The sequence below is a fragment of the Centroberyx gerrardi genome, chromosome 2 (genome assembly GCF_048128805.1).
Source record: "Centroberyx gerrardi isolate f3 chromosome 2, fCenGer3.hap1.cur.20231027, whole genome shotgun sequence".
In the NCBI taxonomy this organism is placed as follows: Eukaryota; Metazoa; Chordata; class Actinopteri; order Beryciformes; family Berycidae; genus Centroberyx; species Centroberyx gerrardi.
The window spans coordinates 13,254,814-13,278,623 of NC_135998.1; the positions used below are offsets into that span (position 1 = coordinate 13,254,814).

Here is a 23,810-nt window from a genome sequence, read left to right on the forward strand (position 1 = left end):
CATACAACATCTTAACTTGGCTCATTGGCTCTTTCCAGTGGCTTCCCCTCACTGTGTGGTAGGTAACTACATGTTTTGCCAACAGAGTACACATGTCTGACGTATTTTTGACTAATTCTGGCAGAGAACCTCCCATTTATTAACCTCCCGTGTTTTCGTCACACTGTTGGAGAAAGTACAGATTTGTCTTTACGTCTCCTTGCTCACAGTAGACAAACTATGCTCACTCAGTCTGTACATAAAGAATTCAGTTTTGGGTATCCGGTCAGTAAATGGAGCGTCAGGACAATCTGGTTGAGGCAACTTTAGATAGCCTACTTTACTATTTTTATTTTAAGGCTTTGTAGTGGGAAGATCGAGGGTTGCTGGATTCCAAGTGATTAGGCCTATATAGTATTTATCTTTTTTGGATGGTAATTAGAATGTTTCAATTAGGTGCCTTATTTTGTAAAATATTAATGTGTTCTGTTCTCTCCATGTTTCTCTTTCACCCTACCTACCTTCAGCCCTCCATTTCTCTCGTTTTCTCTCCCTCTCTCTCTTTCTACCCCCCTCACCCCCCTCCTGCCCTCCCTCCCTCAGACAGCTGAGGTCCAGCGACAGAGTGACACAGCGCACCATCCTGTGGTGAAGAATGGACCGTGATGCTCCAGAGGCAGTGGGTTCGTAACACAGATTTACAACACACAGTTCTCTTTCAAGGTTTAATGTTAAAGTAACACCTGGGAGGGTGTGCGTTACTGTGATGATGGGTATGGGTGCCTCAGAAGGTACGTGGTCCTTATGAGGTTATATCATGGCTTTTATACAGTGGTTATGTGTGTATTGATAGAAACATTTTCTTTAAACAAGTATATAAGAAACAAAATCAAGACAAAACAAGAACATTTGCTCTCTCTTTGGTTGCTATCATAGCAACCAGTAAAACAATACTTTATAGGCATTATGCGCCTGGTTGGAATGTCTTTGGCCAACAGATTATTTGCCTGAAACTGCCTCTTGTCTACATTCAATTAGCCCATTCAGCAAGTGGATTTTGTTCAAAATTCACAAACGGAAATGCCCTTTTCATAAAAATGATCTTATCTCTTTGGATGGTTGTCCCATTGTTACAACAAATGAAATTATAATACCCAGCCAGCATCTTTAAGCACTTGGTCCAACTACCACAACCCTGTTTCCATAGCCGTAGGCACAGCCTGTATCTAAAGCAGTTGCAGGTCAAAAACATTTTCCTAAGCCTCCAGTGATTTAGTGTAGCTAAATGTGTTCAGTGCAGTATTTGCCAAATCAAATTAAGCTCTGCTTAGTAGCTTCATTTACATTTGTTCCTAGGCAACATTAGCTTTCTGAATATTACACAAGGAGCCCCTGGGGTCTTCAGTGATATCAACAGCACAGCTCTTTTCACTATAGAGCACTGGCTGTAGCCTGTAGGTGTAAGTGCACATTGGCATTGAAATTAAACCATAAGGGATATTTTTGGAGTGACAGTTAACAATGGGGAATGCAAACACTGCTTTAAAGGATAAGGCTGGTGTTTTTTAATGCATTGCTTACCGTCAACAAATCCTATGAAAATAACAAAACAATGTGTTTGCTCTACTCCCGTTACTTTCTGAGTTCCCACGTACCGTTTTTAGCCGCCAACCCGGAAGTCATTGGCTCCAATTGTAAGCTAAAAACCTTGAAATACAGCTCACAAAGACATAGTTTCAATTTTAAAAATCGTTACCACGAAAAGTCAGGCTGTTGTAGTTATTACCAAATCAAATTCAAATGGGAACAAATTCTTCATTACGCCGGGGACTATTTTCGGTGCTACGGAACTACTTTCCTGAGATCGCAAACGTGTTTACAGCCGGCTTATTAAGTTGTTTGAGGAAAAAGTCGGCTGGCCCGGTGCATCGCGATGATGAAATATGTTGCCCAGAGCAACGGCATGGCTCTTTGACGTGTTTTTAATCGTTTTTTTAATATAATGGAGTTCTATGGCTGCTGGGACATGGCTTCATTGGGCACCGGCTACATGGACGAGACTTGTTGGCAAAACAAAATCATTTCTGATTTTGTTATTTTCATAGGATTTGTTGACGGTAAGACATGCATTAAAAAACACCAGCCTTATCCTTTAATCCTTTAAAAACATCAAATGTAATCTTCGGCAAGTGCTGCTATTCCCATCTATACCTCAAGTTTCTGTAATGGCACCGGATAAAAGCTTTTTTTAGCACCTGCTACAAAAGACAAAAGGAGAGAAGTTGTTGTGGAAGAATGCTGTGGCATCCCTCCAGTGTTCAGCCACTTGCAGACTCTCTGCCAAGGCACATGAAGCTGCTGGTGGCTGTAGTGACACCAAATGCCCTGTTTAGACACTTGACACTTTGTGTTTCCTTTATTTTGGCAGCTACCTGGCAACAGGCTGTTACACCTGCCTGTCGCCACTTTCCTGAGATGAAAGTGTGACTTTTATTGTGTAGTAATGAATGGGAGACTAGGATGGGGTCAGATCACTTTGAACTCAACTCCAATGAGGAATTCAATAAATGAAGAAAAATTCACCTTCTCTATGGTGAATGAGTGTATGTGCGTGTGTGTGTATGTGGTGATGTGGGTTATTATGTTGTAATGAATGGGGAGCCTCCAACTCTGTCATTCACCCACCAGCCAAACCTCTCTAAAGAGTGAAACTACATGCTCCACATTCCTAACCCCCCCCCCCCCCCCCCCCCAACCAGCAAAGAGCAATAAGACTGAAGTGAATCAGGGTGTGTGTGTGTGTCCCTGTGAGCGTATGCGTGCTTATCAATGGGGTGAATAGACTGGAGGGGGGTTTATAACAGTAGAGAAGCAGGGATAAATAGCACAGTCTATAGCACAGAAAAGAAGCAGCTATTCAAATGTTTGAGTTGAAATTCTGAGAAACATTGTGAAAGATTTTACTGACGCACAGCAGAAAAGATGCTGCTTTTTTGTTTTTGGTAGAGAGCAGTTTTGTCACTTTCCGTTGCTGTTGTTGAGAAATGGAGTGAGACAGAAAGAAGAGAGAGAATTAGAGGGTGTGAAGAGAAAAGAGTGATAAAGAATGAACATGGGCGTGAGAGAAAATAAGAGAGTGATGACCCTTTGAGGCAGGTAGTGCGATTTGAATAGAAGGAATTCAGGTGAGATGGAGGGAGGAATGTGAAGGAATCAAAGAGAAGTATAATGATTGAACAAAAACACTGAGGCAGAGAGGGTGTGGCAGGGAATAAGATATCATAAGAAAATGAGACGGGTAAAGTAAGGGTTTGAGAGGCGACGTGAAGGAGAGAAAGTGTCAGAGAGAGAGATAGTAAAGAAAGAGGCCAGTAGAGAGAGAGAGAGAGAGAGGGGGAGAGGCCTTTTGGTCTGCTTTCCCAGGCTATGCATCAGGAAGGCTGTATTTTTTACACCATGACCACCGCGTTGCCCTTTCCTGGGGAAATCCGAGACAAAACCGAGAGAGGCTGGTGGAGGGAGGGAGGGAGGGAGAGGAGAACAGGAAAACTGGCCCTGGGAAGGAGGGGGGGAGACAGGGGGGCAGGTACTGCGGAGCCCACACAGCATGAGCGAGCGAGAGGCTGGAGCTTTCGGGAATGCTCAGTGGAACACACACACACACACACACAGGCTGAGAGACACAAAATGTGAAACACACATGCACGCACACACCTCCCCTTGTTTCTAGGCCCTTTTACCCAGCGTGGCCTTCCAAAAATGTGCTCCGAGAGTCTTCCCCAGAGTATTTTGGCTGCAGATTCGACTGGAATGCAAAGCTAATGCCGGGTTCCTCCAAACCATCCAACCAGCCTCAGCTGTTAATCCGATGTTATGGCTGCCCTGCTATGCCTGTTTAAGAAATAATATTTGACGTTATGGCTACTCAACTATGCCTGTTTTAACAAACAATATTTCCAATGTATCAGGTTACCTGCAAGCCAAGATTCAGGCTGGACACAGAACAAGATATGTTGAGACTGTTCGGCAACAAATTGGCCTCCCAGTATGGTAATAAGACCAGTCCTTAAGAGAAAGGGCAGATCAACCCTTATGGTTTCAGAAGTGTTTTTACCACATGTAGCTAGCACCAATATTGCTTTCAGAAGGCATGGAAATAGGCTAATGGAACAAAACAAGTATCTTGTCATAGGAGGCTATAATGGAAACATATGTAATAGCAAAAAATGCAATTGGACATAATTGTTAGCAGAACCGCCCATCTACATTGCTTTAAACTGTTGCTCATCTGTTGCTCAGTCATGTTAGAGAGTGAAAATTGGTGTGAAATTTTGACTCAAAGTTGGCCCACAGCAAATTAAATCAAGGACTTGCCAGGCTGTCATGGGCTGGTGGGTCAGTAAAATTTGCATCCCTGATAATAATTATTTTTATTAGTGCCCCAGGACCTGTTTAGACTAGCACAAAGAAGGGGGGGGGGGGCAGCCACCCAAACTTGAAGAGTCTAAAATAAGAGGAAATATAGTTGCAAGCGACAGTTGAAGGGTCCAAGCACACCTTGAAAAATAAAAATAAAAATCTGAATACATGAGGACACCAAGAGCAGGTGAACTCCATGTATGAGTCACAAAGCAAGGCTGGAAGGAATGTTAATGGACTTGAGAAATAACTAGCAGATTCAAATGGATAACAGCATTCTAGCTGTTATGTCTTGCTAAAATCTGCTTTTGTGTATCTTGTGCTTTTCCTGATGTTTGTCCTATATCATTCTGTTCTATGGTTGGTTGTTGATCAGTTAGATCTATTTAGGCTCATTCTCTGTAAAATCCTTTTAGACATGCTTGTGATAAAGGGCTATATAAGTAAGCAAACTTTAACTTATATCCACAAGTAGCAATTGGAAGGATTCAAGCCCAAATTGGCATTGGATTTTTTTCAAATGTTCCAAAATTAAAGGTTAAGTAGTGACAATATTAATATTGTCATATCAATCATATTCATATTCATATTATAATTCAGTGAATGGTAAAAACGTGCAAAGAAAGGGCCAGGATTTGAGCCCAGGACCTCCTTCGAGGGAGGCAACACTGTAAACCACTGAGCCACTCACCAACACTAAGTGCTAGCAAATTCAAGAGACCTGATTTAGCACAAAATGTCATTTTGCCAAACGGCATGTGTCCTTCATACACCGTCTCACTGTAAATTGTGAAAATGTGGGAAGAGAATAGGAGCCCACCTGCCAAATGTGGTTGTTGTAACACTTACAGTTTCTGAGCAAATACAATAAGGTTCCTTCCTATGGCGCTTGGACCCCGTAACAATAGGCCAATTGGTTTGGTCCAATGACAGGTTGATGGAGTCAAAGGTCAGAGTGTAACCCCAGCTCACCTGTGTGTGTGTGTGTGTGTGTGTGTGTGTGTGTGTGTGTGTGTGTGTGTGTGTGTCCCCCAGGTGTTGACCCTGTCATGCTGAGAGATCAACTCTTTGAGCTGTGGAACTGCAAAGACCTTCAGACGGTGAGAAAGAGTCGCTTTCACAGTGTCGATTTCACACATGCAATTTTGTGTGTGTGTGTGTATACTAAGAGAGAGAGAGGGAGAGATCGAGTCTGTGTGTATCTGCGAGACTCTCACAGGCACAAGGGGGGGAGAGTGCGTGGATGTTGTTGGTATGTTTAATTGAAGTTGACTAGCGTGTGTGACTGTGTTTGTGTATGTGTGTGTGTCTGTTAATGAGGAAACCAGAGTGTCTGTCAGTAGGAAGGAAGGAATTTGCGTCTGCACTGAATGAACTTGAGATCTGTGTGAGGAGGATATTGAGTGGATGACATCTGTTTTGCAAATTAAGACGCTGTACGAGGCATTCTCACACAGATAATATTCTCTCCTGTAGGCAGTTGCTTAGGCCAGAGTTTGCATTCTTAAATTAAATGTGTCAGAGGTTTGCGTCTGCTGGGTCCAGTGGGGGGAAATGAGCTCTTTTTGTCCACCAACTAGCTACCATGTTTTGGGTATTCCAAAATTCACCAGCCATTTTCCTCATTTTACCAGACACTTTGATTCTTAGAATATGATCTCCAGGTGATGGTTTAATAGGAAATTATGATTCCCAATGTGGCTGGTAGAGTAGCCAGCTTATTATGCCACAGTCTAAGATTTAGCAGCATTTGGCAGGTAACTTTGGTGTTAATTACCACCCCTGCTAGTTGCCAACAGTAGTAGTTTGTTTTCATAAGCCTGGGTTGATCAACTTTGAGCACTGTGTTGACACAAAATTTGAGTTGAAAAAAAAAATCCTATTTAGCAGCAAAATCAAACTTATATCCAAAGCTGAGGTTGCATGCAGGTTAGACTTCTTAGGTTATGCTTTGACTTATTTATTATGTTTGCTTCTTGAAACCACAACACACTGCATTAGAGTTGTACTCCAGACTCCAAGGCATGAGGGAGGAAAACATGGCATTAGATTTTATTGGCAGAAATCTCTCTTCCGTGCCAGTTTCAAAGCCAGTCTTCACTCATCCACACACTCGTTATCCTAAGCTTTTCTCAAATAAACTTAAGTTGAGTGTTGAGCAAAACTACGTTGTTACATGTGGTCAAAAGCTTTCTAGTTGCAACCATCAACATGACTTTCTTCTTTTTAAACTTCTAGTGGACCTGACTTCTACCACTGATATTTTACATGTGTAGCTAATTGGACTAAAATGAGCAGATACCATGTGACACAAAGGCTTGTAAAAATATCCAAAGCATTTAAGGAACATTCTGCATAACTACTAATTACCAACATTACCAACATAACTACTAATACACAAAATTACCCTAATAACAGGAATATGAAGCTGTACATCACTTGCCATCAATACAAAATTAACACATAATTGTTAATGATGAATTAAGTTCTTACACCTTGACTCATGCAAACATTCATGTTTGCATTATTTTATGTATGAATGAATTATGAATTATTATGAAATAGGAGTGGAACCAGTAACACATACACATTATATAGGCTGTGTTATTCCATCCACCTCTTCCTCTCTAACCTTTTCATCGACTCCCTTCCAATTTTCCTTCCTCTCCCCTTTCTTCCCTCCCCAGCTGCCTTTGGCAGCCTACCAGGGATTCTCAAAGCTGGCTGAGCCCCTGGAGGCCTTACTTACCATCCTGGAGGGCTGTCCGGGCAAACAGAAGGGCCGGAGCCACACGCTTGGCCATAGCATCCTCATGGAATTCCAACAGTGGATGAAGGAACACCCGCAGGTAGACAAGATTTATCATGCAGTTTCAACAACAAAAAAAATGTGTAAATGTATTTGATTGTTTGTTTTTTGTTTGTTAAACTTCCTGGAGGGGGATTTGATTCTGTCTCTGTCTATAACTGTTATGCTGTGTTCATGTGCTGGTGGGAAAGTCCGACATCCGGGACTTCCAAGTCGGCTGCTAAACAGAGTTGCATTCATGTGCTGTTTTGGTGCAAAATGAAACCCGGAAGACAAACAATAAACAAACACAGACGTCCTGCAGCTTAACAAGTTAATTTGATGAACTTCATTCAAATGTTGGATTAGTCTGGCTAACTACAAACACTACCACAACTATGCAGTTCCACTGTTGTCTGATGAACATCTGTGTTCTCAAATGCCATATATAGCATGGTTTCTTAACTGTGCTGGCTCTACTTTTTAAATATCCTTAATGTTTTCAATCTCTGTATAGTGTGGTGAATCTCTCTTCTTTCCATTTTTTCTTATAAAATATTGTGCGAGCATTTCTTTAGTTAACCCTCTCTTGTGCCCCTCCACCAGGTGACCCTGAGCTCACTCTCAGAGCAGCAAGCAGTGGCGCTCCAACGTCGGGCTCTGAGCCTGCTGACAGATACCCAGCCCAAATTCGTAGACAGTCTTGTGGAGATCTACCGACTCGAGTCCCTGGATCCGAGCATACTCCGACTGCAAATAATCAGGCTGCAGGCCCTCAACTGCTACAGAGAGGTGAGTGTCTGTCTTTGATGTTGACATCATTTTTGTGGGGCAAAACGATTTCAGCTGCTAAATTTGAGACTTGAGACTGTACAACAATTCTATTAAACAATTTTGACACATAAGATTTCTTCTTTATTTTAGACTGATGAAGTGGCATTTAATTTACTCTCTCTGTCTTTGATAGGCAGCACTGCTTGGCATGAAACTGAAACTACAGAATGAACTGAATATGGAGGAGGTGAGAGAAGACATTTTCGGTGGATATGTATGAGTGTTTGTGTAAGCGGTGAATATAAGCATCTTTCAGGTGTGGTAGATCTGAACTTCTCTCTGCCCGCATGGTGAGGGCATGTGTGTGTATACTGTATATATGATGTGTCTGAAGTTGGTCGTATATCTCACTGGTATGCAAGATCCCATAGAGCTGATGGTCAAGAGAAGAGTGTAGACAAAATTAAAAAGTAAGGAGTAAAATGTTCCCACAGCTTAGGATCACATTTTCAAATTGCTTTTAAGTGCTCCCAGTCCCTACTCGCACCCACACACCCAAAAATAATTCTAAAATTGCAGTTACAGCACAACTGTCCATATATCACTGTATAAATATCCAAATAAAAGCCATTCTTACACTGCAATGCTTCCTGTAACTGATCCGTTAATGGGCCCAGGAGTGAATATGAATTTCAGAACTATAATCACCCAACCCCTATATCTACAAAATACAAATAGATACAGCAGGAAACACTGGTGTAGAGGATTTCTGCAGTGACGGTCCATGTTTACCCCCAGATGGGCTAATTTCCGCAACCCCTATATACCTAATCAGGGAAAGCAAGAGTTCTATGCTCAAAATGCCCTTTTTAAATCTCTAACCAGCTTCCACATTGTCATTTGTAATTTCCCTCTGCAGATGTGTATACCGCTGATTTTGCAGGATAAGCTGCCGATGGCAGAGTCGTTTGTCATGGGCAACCATCAACTAGAACAACAACTGGTCATGCTGCTAGACTCCTGGTGCCACCCCAGCTTCAATGTGGAAGCGCTATGCAGGTATGGAGTGTGTGTGAGCGCATGTGTGTGAATGTTTGCATGTCTCTGTATCAAGATGTCGAAAACCTCCCATCATTGATGTGTGTGTGTGTGTGTGTGTGTGTGTCCACAGGCAGTTCCCTCGCCTCTCCCTAACCAAACACCACACTGGCCGGATCCAACCCAAGATGCTCACCAAACACGTCTTCCGACTCATGGAGAAATTCAACACTGACGAAGGTGTGTGCTTGTGCACATGCATGGCTGTTTATGTGTATGTATATGTGTCTCAGGCAGAAGTTAATATGCTCTCCTTCTTTTGGTTCCAGTGCTGTGTCCCAATTCGTTGTACAAGAGGAGACTTGATTCCCTGCGTTTCCTCATGTACAAGAGGTTTGTGGAGGTAAGCAATTCAGCTGGCTTTCAAAGTACAATAAGCGTGGTAATATATGATTTGTATGAAAATGTTTTCTCACCCATGGCTTGTACTTTTCAGTCTAGCCTACTACAAAGTTATCCCTTCTAGCCAGAATTTGAATGGAATATGATGGGAACAGTTTGGAGTTGGCAGCCAAATAGTCTTTGTTGTCTGGTGTCCAAAATACTTTCATCCTCCAATTACCCCCACTAACTTTCTAAAAGAGGTCTTTCAAACAGTCAGTCCGAACCCTCAAGCGAATTATAAACACCTCCGTAACCACTGGCTCAGTCCCCATTTGTTTTAAACATGCTGTAATTCAACCATCCCTGGGGGAAAAAAAAACTAACCTGGACCTCTTACTTTTAGCAATTATAGACCTATTTGTAAACTACCCTTTTTATCTAAGGTTTTAGAGGTGTTGTTCATATCTTTTATGAACAATAATAACATCTCTGGGAAATTTAAATCAGGATTTAGAGCTCTTCACTGTATCGAAACTACCCTAGTTAAAATTACTAATGACCTTCTTGCTTCTGATGCTGGTGGCTGCTCTATTTTAATTCTTTAAGATCTTAGCGTAGCTTTTGACACTATCGACCATGCTATTTTACTTGACCACATTGAAAACTGGGTTGGCATCACTAATGACACCAATCATATTTGGCTAACAGAGCCTTCTCTGGGCTGGGAAATGCCTTATCTTCCTCAGCTCATCTTATGTGTGGTGTCCCAGGACACAGTTCTTGGCTCCTTGTTGTTTTTCCTGCAGTGGCTAGTCTCGCTAAGGGCTAGGCGCTACTTTTGCAGATTTGTGAGGCTTTTATCTTTAATCTTTTATCCCATTGAAAATCTGTAGAATGACTTTAGGATAGCTGTTCACAGATGCTCCCCATCCAACTTGATCAATCTTTAGCAAATCTGTAAGGAAGGATGGGAGAAAATCCCCAAATCCCCACATACTGTATATCCTGTATAAGCTGTAATCACTGCCAAAAGTGCCTCTACAAAGTACTGATTTAGGGTTTTTTTAATGAGATATTTCTGTATTTCATTTTCAATAAATTGCTAAAAGAAAAAGTTTTTTTTACTTCATCATGGTATTATGTGTAGATTAATGACAAAATTCTCAATTTAGTTAATTTTGAATTCAGGCTGCAACACCACAACATGTGGAAAAAGTCAGGGGGTTTGAATACTTTGTGAAGGCACTGTATATATTTAGAGAAAATCTTAGTCAGGGTACAGTTACAGGTTTGACTCAAAAATATGTAATCTTTATTTTTTGTCTTTTTTTTCTCTCCTTGTATATCACCCTTCATTTTCTCTTTCAGAAAAGCATGACAGAGGAGAACTGGAGTGACCATGTACAGGTAAACAAGTTTTACCCTTAGGTGTGTGCGCATATGACTTAGTGAGTATGTTGAGATATATTATTCCTTTCAATAAGATAGAGTGTCTGTGTGTGATTATATGTTTGTGTGTATGTGTTATGTTTGTGTAGTGTGTAGTGGCAGATGACCCTGAATTGCAGATCCAGTTGGTGAGGATGTTGGTGAAGTACTGCGGTCTCCAGAAAGCCTCCCAGTGGTCTTTGCGATACAGCATCCCCAGAGATCGACTTCCCTTTGGGATATGGGAAACGCAGCAGAGTCTACCGTCTAATCTACAGTGAGTTGGCTATAATATGCATAAATATATAAACATTTTGATACTTGTGGGGCCACTGATATAAGTGGCTGTACCTGTATATGTGTATATGTATATATAAAATTATACAGATGCAGACTGTGATGTCTGTTCCTAAAGTGCAAAATTTTGTTCTGTCCTCACACTTTGCACCTGACTCCATCATCAGTTAGTTTTTTGCCTCTGGAGCCACAGGCGCTGAGAGCTGTCTCATTAACAAGCCTTTTGTGCTGAATCATATCTGGTGGACAGTTTACATTGAATATACACTCACCGAGCACTTTATTAGGAACACCATACTAATACTGGGTAGGTATCAGCTTTCAGCTCAATGTCAACCGGCTACCAAAGTGACATCCGCCTCCAGGTTGGACGTGTTGTGCATTCTGAGATGCTTTTCTGCTCACCACAGTTGTAAAGAGGTTATCTGAGTTACTGTCGCCTTTCTGTCAGCTCCAACCAGTCTGACCATTCTCCTCTGACCTCTCATCAACAAGGCGTTTCCGTCCGCAGAACCGCCGCTAACTGGATGTTTTTTGTTTTTCGCACCATTCTGTGTAAACTCTAGAGACTGTTGTGCATGAAAATCCCAGGAGATCAGCAGTTTCAGAAATACTCAAAGCAGCCCGTCTGGCACCAACAACCACGCCACAGTCAAAGTCACTGAGAGATCACATTTTTTACCCATTCTGATGTTTGATGTGAACATGAACTGAAGCTGCTGACCTGTATCTGCATGATCTTATGCATTGCACTGCTGCCACATGATTGGCTGACTGGATAATTGTGTGAATAAGCAGGTGTACAGATGTTCCTAATAAAGTGCTTGGTGAGTGTATAAGGTGCATTATTAGACATTGTAGGAGTTAAATGTGAAACTAGTCAAGCAAAAAGTTGAATTGCAGGTGTGGGACTGACTGGATGTGGTAATGTGTTTAAGATTATATCTTAATCCTAAAGAGCTAATAATCTCACGCACACGTACTTGTTATCTATTCTCATCTTATTCCTCTGACCTAGATTGTTTTGTTTGGTGGATGCACCTTATGTAGTTGTACTTACACTTAACTGACTATGCCGGCCCTATGAAATCAGCACAAGAATATTATAAGGCAGTCCAGATTTACCATCCCATACTGTCTCCTGTCTTACTGTAGCTGATAATGCCCACAATTAGTCATTCTTCGTTCCCCTACAGTATACAGCTTCAAAGGAAAAAAAAACGTAATATTTATTTTATTTCATTTTTTAAAATAATTTTTTGGGGCATTTTTGCCTTTATTTGATAGTTCAATGTGGAGATGGACAGGAAAGATTGGGAGAGAGTGGGGATGACATGCGACAACGGTACGAAGAAACAAACATAAAACGAAGAAAGTCTGGTGTAACATTGGGATGGCTGCAGGTTTTCAGTTTCTTATTTAATTTATACTGTATAGTCTGTATAGTCTTCTATAAATAAATAGTGGCGTTATAAGCAAAACCTTACTTCTGCCTCGCCCACCATGTTGATGTTCCAAAACAAACCAATGGACAGAAAGCCAAATCCGTCAATAATTCTGTCCATTTTCTGATGGATCAGTGTGGCCGTCGCCTAAATCATAGCTCTACTAAGGTGATGATGGTTGCTGATGTCCTCTCTCACCTTGATTTCTTGCTGAGAATGGTAGACATTCTCACAACCATTCTACTGCTTGTTCCTGCCTCATCAGTAGAGTAACTCAAGATGGCACTGTTCAAGTGGACACCTGTTGTAGCAGCAGCTCACATATTTCTCTGTTATTTCAGCAGTCAGTGTGTTATGAACATGCTGTTGCTTACTCCTTTTGTTCTTTTATCACTGGACAGTAGTGTGAAATGTTGTTATACTTCTGAGAACCGAGTGATTGCCCTGGCTGCTGGCCTCCCAAGTTGAAAGAGTGCAGGAGAGGAAAAAGTGCAGGCGCTAAGGTGTGAGTGGAGAGAAATTTAAACTTTGCTTTCTACTTTTAATCCTGGGAAACATGAAGGCGCTGGTGAACAAGATGGATAAGTTTTCCGCCTTTTTGTTTGGAGTCGGAGGGAATATTGGGAACGTGGCTTAATGTGGTTCACAGAGACTTAGCTGCCAGTGAATACATCAGACTCCTGTCGTGCTGGTGGACTGCCAGATCGGATGGACTGAGAAGGAAAGCAGAGGGCGGCCTGGGAAAGACAGGTGGTTTTGCCATTTTTGTCGACTCCAGACAGCGTGGTCCAGGTCATATACAGTAGTAGTGGATAAAAATGACTGTTTTCACTCTTGGTCAATGCATGAGTCGTGCTGGAGATTTTGGTAGCCATGCCCATAAAAATACAAATTTCTGTGATTCCATATTTCCACCGTACGATGACACTCAGCTCACAGAAGGAACACAAATCATTTGGAAGCTACTCGTCTCAATGAAAATCTATGCTTGTCAGTGAGATGTACACTCCTGCATCCCAACCCTCCTATCGTGCGCGCACACACACACACACAAACACACACACACACACACACACTATGGGGTGAGATTTGTGCCACCAGGCAACTGAATTTGGATTATGTGTTCTGAATTTGTGATTGTGATCAGTGAAATTTAATGTTGGCATTTGAATGATGACATAACTCGCAATGCTGTATGCAGCCCTGGATTATTGTAGTGCCACTGTGCGTCATCATTTGAAAGTCATCACTATTTATCAGTGAAAGTGAGAATACCCAGCCGGTGTTTCAGCCGATTCTTATTTCTGTTCAGTTTTATTTTTAGCGTTAGGTCCGCTACAGGTAACTTGTCCATCTGAGGATTCAGCACCACGGCACAATACCTCCACTATCTCTTTAACTTTCTCTGTTTCTTGCGTGCTCAGTGGAAAGCCTACCTTGATATTTGCTGTACAGTTGTTCCAGATGTCTCAACATTCCACTTGTGGAGCCTGTTTTGCACAATATTATACAACCACAGATGTTACCCTGCTTCAAGCGCTGTTGGAAATAGCCTACTGTAATTATGAGTTGGGCACACATGAACAACCCAACAAAGTGGTAAATACAACCAGTAAAGTAGAGATTTTCTATATGACCCAACATTTAGGGGGCGGAAAACATGTAAGCCATGTCATTAACTTATGGCAACAATGTTTTATTATATTAATATATATTATTTGGCATCCCATGTCAATAACTAATATTGTTGTATGTTTCTATTTTTTTTACTTTAGTTGTCATGCATTTTTATTTTTATTTTTTAAATAAATTAAAACATCAATTACATTCTGCCACTGCAGCACAAAGTAGCACTCTGCTGCTTGATTCCTAAAGTAAAACATCAGCCACCAAAAAGAAAAACTACTTTTATTATCAGGTCCATTTTGTTGTTATTTGCAACTAAAAGCACACGTATATTTACGACTTCTGATCTCAGAGGTAGGAGTTTACGAGATGCACTTGAAGGCAACATTTGTTAACATTTCTTATTAAACAAGTAAAAGATCTGTGAGGAAAAGCAGTTTGTATTTGTTGCCAAATCCAAGTGGCATAATAGGAAGTATAAACATTAGGTTCACCAAAATCATTTGACTAAGACATTTTCTGGTGGGGAAAAGCAAATTTTAACCACAAAATTAGACATTCATTGAAATATAGCATTAGTGTTTTTTTTGTTTTTTGTTTTTTTTTTAAACAGGATTCCTGGGTATCGGGAGAGATGGGTTTTAATCCCATGATTGAAAATGGGATATTTTTTTGGGGAAAAAATAACCCTTATTCATTATCCAGTTTTGAAATCAATGGTGGAGGATGGCAGAAGATGAAATACGTGATGTTTTAGTGTAGCTCCTTCTGCTGTTGGATTCAACCTCAGCGTTGTCAGAAAATCATGAAATGCAGTGATATGCAGTTTGTCACCTCCAGTCTGCTGCCCCAATCTGGATGTAGCTTCACACAAAAGTCTCTCTTGTTTTCTTCCTCTGTCTCTCTGTATCTGTTGATGTTTTTTTTTCATCTTTCTTTCACTCTTCATCTCTCAAATGCACTCACACACACACGTACACTGACTATCCTCCTCCGCTCTCCTCAGACAGGGGTGTCTGAGTGATTCAGGCAAGACTGAGGAGTGGGTGCCACCCCAGTCTCACTGTCAGAGGTTCTACCAGCTGCCGCTCAGCAGGGACAAGGTTCACTTTGTGGACACACCGGAAGGCCTCCAGAGATGTCGAGACACTGTGCTCAAGGTACAGAAACAAAGATAAAAAGGGAAGGTTGCCTCATTGACAAAAGTTTTGTGTTTTTAGTCAGTCAAATTTCAGTCAGTGGAAAATCTCTGTATATCAACTGGATGGATGGCTGGATGAATAAATGGAGGGGCATTTGGAGTTAATATTGAAGGAAAGTATATGGAATTATTCTTGAAATTAAAAACTCAACTCTTTCTCTGTTTCTATTCCCCCTCCTCCCTCTCTCTCCCTCCTTCCTTAGGAAGGTGGTGTAGTAGGAGTAGACATGGAGTGGCGGCCCAGGTTTGGCTGTATCTCAACTCAGCATGTTGCCCTCATACAGCTTGCGGTTTTGGATGAGGTTTTCTTATTAGACCTGTGTGCCAGCGGGTTCTGGCAACACCAAGATACAGTTATCTTCATCAGAACCCTTTTCTCTGGGCGGAAAGTCCTTAAACTGGGTGAGCAACAGACTCGGCAAAAAGGTTTGAATTTAATACATGTAAGATATTTTTCTTTACATTTCTCTCCCTCTCTCAATCATCTCCCCCATCCACACCCACACCTTCCCATCCAGGTTATGGTATGGCAGGGGATCTGAAGTGTCTCTTGGCCACCTGGCCCCAGTTCTCAGAGGAGCCATTGAAGATGGAGGGGGTGTTGGATCTTCTCAGTATACACCAAAAGGTAACATCATCATCCTGTCATCCACATAACTTCAAACAGATGCAGTCTAAATCCAGTCAAGGCAGTTGATTTTAATAAGCAAGTTGAAAAACACGATCAATCACATGATGTACTTTAAAAGAGAAGAAAGGAAAAAAAAAACCAACAACTCATTCAAAATTGATTTCCAGCAGCTTTTGAAATCTGCCTGCCACTCCAGTAACAGTAGTTTACATATTTCAAAAATGACATACTCACCACTGGGCAGACTGTTTTAAATCTTCTGTCATTAGGCCCGGCTTCACTCAAAGAGCCTTACATACACTCTCCAGAGAGGCTAAGTGGAGCTACTGGCTGAGTCATCACAGTAGTAGCAACAGTAATAGTTTACACCGTCACATGGCGTCAGCAGCACGTCAGTAACATACGTGAGACCTCCGTTTGTGCCCACTCTGGCTCCATTTTAGTTGAGTAGCCATGCATTCAAAAGCGTGAAATCAAGCACATAGCCTCGAAATACACAAGCAGAAATTGAAATACATTATTGATATGGGTAGTTATGCCTGATTTGTACATTTTCCCTATCAAATATTATGTATATATGATCAACACTAAAGTCATTGAATACTTAATTAAACTTGAAGGCAAAGTTTGGAACCATGGAACGAGAAACTTTCTTCAGCATGGGCCTTATTTTCCTAGTTTTTGCCATCATGACGATTGATCGTGTTCAAAATTTAGTCGCTTACTTCACTATAGAGCTTTATATTCCTCCAATTGACCAGGAGCGCTGCTCTGTAATACACACCCACAGGGCCAATGCAGTCTCCGACACTCAAACCCAGAATAAATCATGCCCTTTTAACACAATAACACTCACACTGCAGTTACATGACTGTAAGTAAGATAAGATAAGATAGCACTTTATTGATGCCCTTGGGTAAATTCAGGGTAAATAGCTGTTATTGACCAATTATCACACAACATTTCAGTTATAATAATCCATTTGATACTTCTCATCATTGCTCAAACACTTCCTCCTCCATAATCAATATGAAACTTGGACATTGAAGCAGAATTGAGCCAGACAGGAACCAAAACATACCAGTATAAGATTTTCCATTATTATAAGTAATATAAAACTTTAAATAGCTGTTATTGACCAATTATCACATGACATTTCAGTTATAATAATCAATTTGATACTTTTTTGCGTTGCTCAAACACTTCCTCCTCCATAATCAATATGAAAGCAGAATTGAGCCAGACAGGAACCAAAACATACCAGTAAAAGATTTTCCATCATTATAATAATATAATATAAAATTGAGGTAGGTCTGTATATCTTTATTTCATTCATTTCACAAAATTAAGAAACAAACATTTTTGGATATATATTTGGTTGTTCACATAGTCACTGCATGCAAATTACGGGCTAATAATTGAGAGTGAGAGGGACTTTTGACTTTTGATGAGTGGAGATAGAGGCATGGATGACCTTCTCCAGGTTGGTAGCAGATAAGAGAGGTTATGGATATATTTCTCATCTGAAAGAACTGAAAGAAGACTGCATTACCCTCTTTAGCTGCTCATCAAAGCTAAGTTGCTGTCAAAAAACACCAAATTTCTGGCCACTGGCTTCATGTTGGAGATGGGCTGCCCACTCTAATTTGGATAAAGATAGTGGAGCTGGGGGGGGGCTGAAAGCTGTAATTTCTGAATTATTTTAATTGAGTTGTCAAATGTTTTGAGACATCCAGCTCTTAATATCTGTGAGGCACTCATGGAGGCAGTTCTTGTTGCTAGGTTTGAGGGTCATGTATAACTGAGAATCATCAGTGTAGCAATGAAAAGAGATGTTTATGGATAATGTGACCAAGTGAGAGCATGTATGAGGAAAATAAGATGGGACCTAAACTTTTACAGGTATGCAGGTAAAATGTGCTGAGGATACTAAGGAACTGAGGAAGTAATGGGCCTCTGAGTTGCCTATTTTTTGCAAAACTCATGATCTCATAGCGGTGCAAGAGATTCTATGTTGTGGATACATTTGGTTGTCTATTGGGAGTCCTTAACCTGATTTGACTGTAAATGCCAATGCCACATTTTGATTGGATTCCACACAGTGTCTTAATAGGGCACTGTGCCACCACAACCGCCAGAACAGCTTCGGCGAATCTCGAATCTCCCATAAGTGCTCAGTTATGTTGAAATCTGGTGACTGGGACAGCCATGGTTTATGGTTTAGTTTGTTTTCATGCTCATCGAACCACTCGGTGACCAGTGGATTGGGGCGTTGTCACCCTGGAAGATTCCACTCCACTATCAGGATAGAAATGCTTCTCCATCAAATAAACAGGATCACTCAGACTGTCTTTTTCTTTATTGGCAATTGCTTGTCTCTTTAACTTGTCAAAATTACTTGTATTTTTTCCTTGCATCTCAAGCCAGTGCAGGGACATCACAGTTGAGTATGTACTTCTGTGCTGTTGCCCCTAGTTGATGTCTTTCCCGCAGACTTCAATGCCAACATCACCCTAGCCACTGTTTCTTGTGATACATCAGCAAGTTGAGTAGTCTTAGTCACTGAAACCACTGACAATCACGCCCCAACCGTTAGTCCTCTCTGTTTCTCTTCTTCGAGCCATGGTCGTCAAAATACTTGGGAACTGAGTCTGCCAAGCATTTTTATACATGACCCCAAGTATGATGGGCTGTTTTTCGTGCAATTATCTCAGGAACCACGTCTATGGAAGCACCTACTTTCAATATTTTTTGTATACCTCATATACTCATGTTGCCTTTATTTTGGCAGTTTCCAGTACATTTAGCATTATGTCACTATATACATCCATATAGAGTGGCATACAGTATGGTTGCAGCTATAGCGTGGGATGGTGAGAGTAAAGCAATGTACTGGAATAGTGTACCATGAGATAGTTGTATTGACTAGGATGAAAACTACAAAATAAGTTCTAAGCATTATGGAGCTTGGACATAAAGACAAGATCACGCCACTCTGCTTTTAGCATCTTTTCACTGGCTAACTGTTAGTCTCAGAATTGATTTTAAAATTTGACTGATCACTTATAAGGCACGGATGGGTCTGGCCATTTAACCCCACAGACCTTTTAACCCTATATGAACCAGATCGCAGCCTCAGGCAGGTCCCTGCTATCTGATCCAAAATGTAGATTAAAAACAAGAGGCGAATGGGCCTTTGCAGCCACGTTTCCTAGACTTTGGAACGACCTGCCTGAGGTCTTCTTAAAACTTATTTATATTTGTTTGTTGTTGACCTCCCTTTTTATGACCTTGCCTTGTTTCTACATTTCCTTTTGAAAAGTGCTTTGTAACGGTTTTGAAAAGCGCTATGCAAATAGAGATTATTAGAATTATTAATATTATTACTATTATTATTATTATAATCCTCAGGCTAATGTGCCATAGTACACAGGCATAATGAGTAGTGGTCCTTGTTGTTCCTTGAGTCTTAGCATGGTGATGACAGGCATGACACACAAGACAGCATATAACCTAAGTAATTGCTACTTACATAACCCTGTACCTTTTTATAATGGTATGCGATCCAGCAATCTCTCTTTAATTCCAGCCTTAAAGATCATTGAAGTCTGGATATTTTCAATGGGAACTGTCAATTTATGCCACTCCATTGCTCCAGTAGATAAGAATGGCATCATGGACTTTTACCTACAAAGGCTCCAGTGTGCAATGGCGAGCTGTAATGATGTGCACTTGATCCACCCTCCTTGCAGGGTACTTGGGGGGCCGTGCCATTTAAGATCCTGTGTACCATATTGAGTTGAGGTTGACAAACTTGAACCAATACTGGCAACCAATGTAGCTGTAGAAATTGGGTCCTGACACATGACTCTTGCAGTGTTACTTTGTCATGTGACATGCTCCCAAACTAGAGACCAACACCGTTAGACATTCCTTGTCCTTGACAAAGGTCGTACTTGTGATAAACTCCCCTCCTTGTTCCACCTTACTCAGTCTTGCCTTGGATCCAAATTCTGTCTTACCCAAGTATAGTGAAAGCTTGCTGTCAGATAACCATGCTCTTTTCTTACCAACCTCATTTCTTGGAATCCGTCCTTGTCTTTATGTCACACAAAAATGGCTAAATCAAACAAGAAACGGGGAGCTTGAACGTGCTGATTTTATGTTGTGTGTGTCTGTGTGTGTGTGTGTGTGTGTGTGTGTGTGTGTGTGTGTGTATATATATATATGAAAGAACAGAAATGGACCCCGTAAAATTCCCTCAAGCACACCACAGGTAATGGGCAAAACTTCAGATAAATGCACACTGACCTCCACTTGCTGCTCCCTTGCCGACAATTAAGAAGTCTTCCACCTAAGAGATGTATTGTCTGTCCCAAGAGCCTTTCATTTGGTTAAAAGAATTCCATGATCAACACTGTCAAAGATGTTTAGGTGGTCCAGTAGGACCAATATGCACTATTTGCTGTCATTAACCTCATTCCTTATTAATCAGTATTCCTCATTAAATATCTTGATTTAATGAGGCATGTGTCAGTAGAGCAGGACTTCCTAAAATCAGATTGGAAATTGGAAGACAGAGTGCTTACTGATGTAATCATAAAGCTGATATTTGGAAGAAGCTGTTGGAGTGGTGGGTGGTCTTGAGTCAGCAGCAAGTGCTAGCAAGTCAGCACAATGTTCGAGACGGGGATTGCCAGAGATTCTTCAACTTTAGCTGGGTCTGGCAGACAAGGTGGAGGCCAACTTGACCGTGTGCCATCGCAATCCTCCTCCAGTCCATCCAACAGCAGTGGAGTAAATACGTTCTTCAGCCTACCATAATCAATTAGCTCATGAGTTACCTAGCTACAGCTACTGCTAGCATACTCAGCAAAGATCAGTTTCTCAAAAGAAAAAAGCCATCAATAAGATTATCTCACTTTACTGACTTACGGTGGCTTAAATTGATATTAGTGCGAAGAAGTTTTGAGAAACTGGGATTTGTTCAGTATACTGGTGGCAGCTTGATAGGATGAGAGGATGCAAGACACCAAATAAAATAGTGTGAACTGCTTGTCCAGATTTCAGGCGTTGTTCAGTATTAATGATCTTCCACCTCCACAACATGTAATGAAATGATAGAAAATAAGTACATGGACTAGACCAACGTCTTGGGAGTTTGGCCCATTGGTCACCTTACCTGATGTGTGACGAGGATTGGCACCAAAATCATCCCTGTGAGTCCAGTAGATTATGGAGGACCAGATCTGCCAAAAATGAATAAATAAATGTCCAATAAATTAATAAATAAAAGTATTTTAAAATTCAAAGATAAATATATGCACAAATAATTTGTGCACTGTGGGCCACCGTATATAATATTGCATTGAAATGCTTACGACCATGATGAGAACAAAAATGGGAAGCACAGCCTGCTTTATTCTTGAATTAATTCAGTCTGCCCAATCACAAAATATTGGCTACACCACTGCTACAAAACCCTTTCCAATCTACATATCTTTTTGCCTACATAAAGAATCGTTATCACTACGTTATCACGTTATCATCACTATCACTTGACTCAGTTACTGACTTCTACAGGATCCTGATTCAATAAATTATTCTTACTTTATTCTTAAACTGGGCCTTGTCTGTGTTTGTCTTTATGTTCAACTGTTATCTACTGGTTCGGCTGATTATCATTTGTAATCTACCAAATTTATTTTTCCCTCCACTCATATTGTAAAATGAAAGAAATGTTCATTTTCAATCAGTTGAATTGATTTGCATTTGTGATAAATAAAAGAATAGATAACTCACTTTTCCATTCTTACTCCTGTTCATATCCTACTGGTAAACACACCACCAGAGAGGCATTTGGTGAAGGTTGGGTTTCTTTTCTGATTTGGTATATAGACTAAATCAATGCTGCTGAATCATAATGAGTCATATAGTATATATATAGTACATCATAAGAATCATCTTAAAGTTACGGTGGGTTTCCCAAAAGCTTCTTAACTAACAATGCTCTTAAAAAATCGTCGCAGATTAAGAGTGCTTCTGACCACTCGTAGAAAGCTAAGAATGTCGTAAGGAAGAAAAGATCATGAGGCAGCTTGATTTTGAGTGCCAATGATGATTGCAGTCTACAGTAAAATATGATGTTTATAACCACAATAAAATAATTACATAGAATGAAAAACACCAACTGCAAACATTTAAAAAAAAGACGTGAAATGCAGGCTGTAATTTTCAGGGCATAATTCATAGATTTAATTGTTGATTTGATGAACTTCAGGAATTGGAATTGAAATAATAAACAAAATGGGTGACTCGTGGCTGTTGATGCAGGTAACTAAACTACTAAAAACTAACTAAAAAGTGTGTGTGGTGGGGGTGTTTAAAAGAAACTTTGAATGACTTGCGATGTGCTTCAGTAACAACAACAGAGTGACAACACCTGAGTCCCAGGCTTACTCAGTATTGCATTTTGCCTGGTAGGTGAATACAGTATTGTCATATGCCACTTACTCTGTTTCTTCGCGATTGCCTTTATTTTAACCTCATAGTAATCTAAACAGCACAAAATATTATTTTGTGTATTTTCAAGATTTTGACAAAATGCCTATTTGAGTGAAATTACAGTAAGCATGTAAAAATCTACAAACTTTCTTAAAATCGCTCATAGGAATCCTTTGTAACAATAACTATTGGGAAATGCAGCCCAGGTGAATAACATTGGAAAGAGATGTGTAAATGTATTGGAGAAGGTAATGTCTGCTCTACTAGACAAGCATCAACTACTGACTGATATAGATTTCTAGAAATTGACGATTGTTTCGAACTGAACTTGGTCTTTTATAATCATTTTGGCACATAAGGGAATTGGGAACCACGCAAGGCTCATGAGCCACACAATGAGGACCAGGGCATTAGAGTAAAGGATCTAAATCTAGCCAGGGATTTTTTTAAAGTCACAAGGAATTTCCGGTTGAAACAGGATGTTGGGCCAGGCCATAACACGGGAAGGGACTGTTCAGAAGTGTTCAAAAGTTCAAAAATGCTTTGAGAGCAATCTTGTGCCATCACAAATTCTGGATTCTTCAAAATGATTAAATTACAGCCACTAGGACCGCAACCACAGTGTCTTAGGAAAAGGAAACAGGGTTTTTGGGGGTGAACACCTGAAAATGCATCATTGCTCCATGTTGCCACTCATGTCACATTGAAAATTATGAATTTGCAGGTTTTATATGATGGGCAGGACAGAAGGGGTGGTTGTTAAAAAATTTGTGATAGTATTATTGGTTGGAATTTTTCTGTATGCCTACTGGTACGAAATACGTAACCACTGAACATACGCCATTTTCCAGGCAGTAAAAGTAACAGGATTTTGATATAAAAATATGCAAACATTTGTTGTAAATTTTTTTGGCCATTCATTGTTAAATAGGTGTATGTTATGATATGGAGAATTAACTAACGAGGTGAAAAAGTCATTTTTCATTTCATTGTGAGTTTAAGGTTTTGCTCTGATGTTGTCCTATCCAGGTCCAGCGTAATAGGGTCAGCAAGGCTCATAACGGTCCAAAACAGGTGTTGGTAGGAGAGGGCTCTGCAGAGAAAGGCCTCAGTCTGCTGGTGCAGCAGGTCCTGGGAAGACCGCTGGACAAGATGGAGCAGCTGTCCAACTGGGAGAGACGGCCACTACGCATCAGCCAAATTAGATATGCAGGTAAGGTATTATGCATGCACAGAAATACAATGACAAAGCGGGGGGGAGAGACATATTGGTCTCTATTAATTTTTTCTAAAGAA

The 23,810-nt window shown here is 40.7% G+C and overlaps 1 protein-coding gene across 1 annotated transcript in view; it reads left to right on the forward strand.

The window, feature by feature from the left end:
* Positions 1-23,810, forward strand: part of exd3 (exonuclease 3'-5' domain containing 3) — a 54,834-nt gene that overhangs the window by 955 nt on the left and 30,069 nt on the right. The window contains exons 2-15 of the mRNA XM_071904309.2: positions 507-662; positions 5,434-5,498; positions 7,086-7,247; positions 7,793-7,978; positions 8,154-8,207; positions 8,880-9,019; positions 9,132-9,238; positions 9,328-9,401; positions 10,751-10,789; positions 10,921-11,087; positions 15,185-15,338; positions 15,583-15,781; positions 15,898-16,007; positions 23,544-23,727. Coding sequence (XP_071760410.2) covers positions 635-662; positions 5,434-5,498; positions 7,086-7,247; positions 7,793-7,978; positions 8,154-8,207; positions 8,880-9,019; positions 9,132-9,238; positions 9,328-9,401; positions 10,751-10,789; positions 10,921-11,087; positions 15,185-15,338; positions 15,583-15,781; positions 15,898-16,007; positions 23,544-23,727 — 1,669 coding nt within the window. The 5' untranslated portion in view covers positions 507-634. The remainder of the gene's footprint in view (positions 1-506; positions 663-5,433; positions 5,499-7,085; positions 7,248-7,792; positions 7,979-8,153; positions 8,208-8,879; positions 9,020-9,131; positions 9,239-9,327; positions 9,402-10,750; positions 10,790-10,920; positions 11,088-15,184; positions 15,339-15,582; positions 15,782-15,897; positions 16,008-23,543; positions 23,728-23,810) is intronic.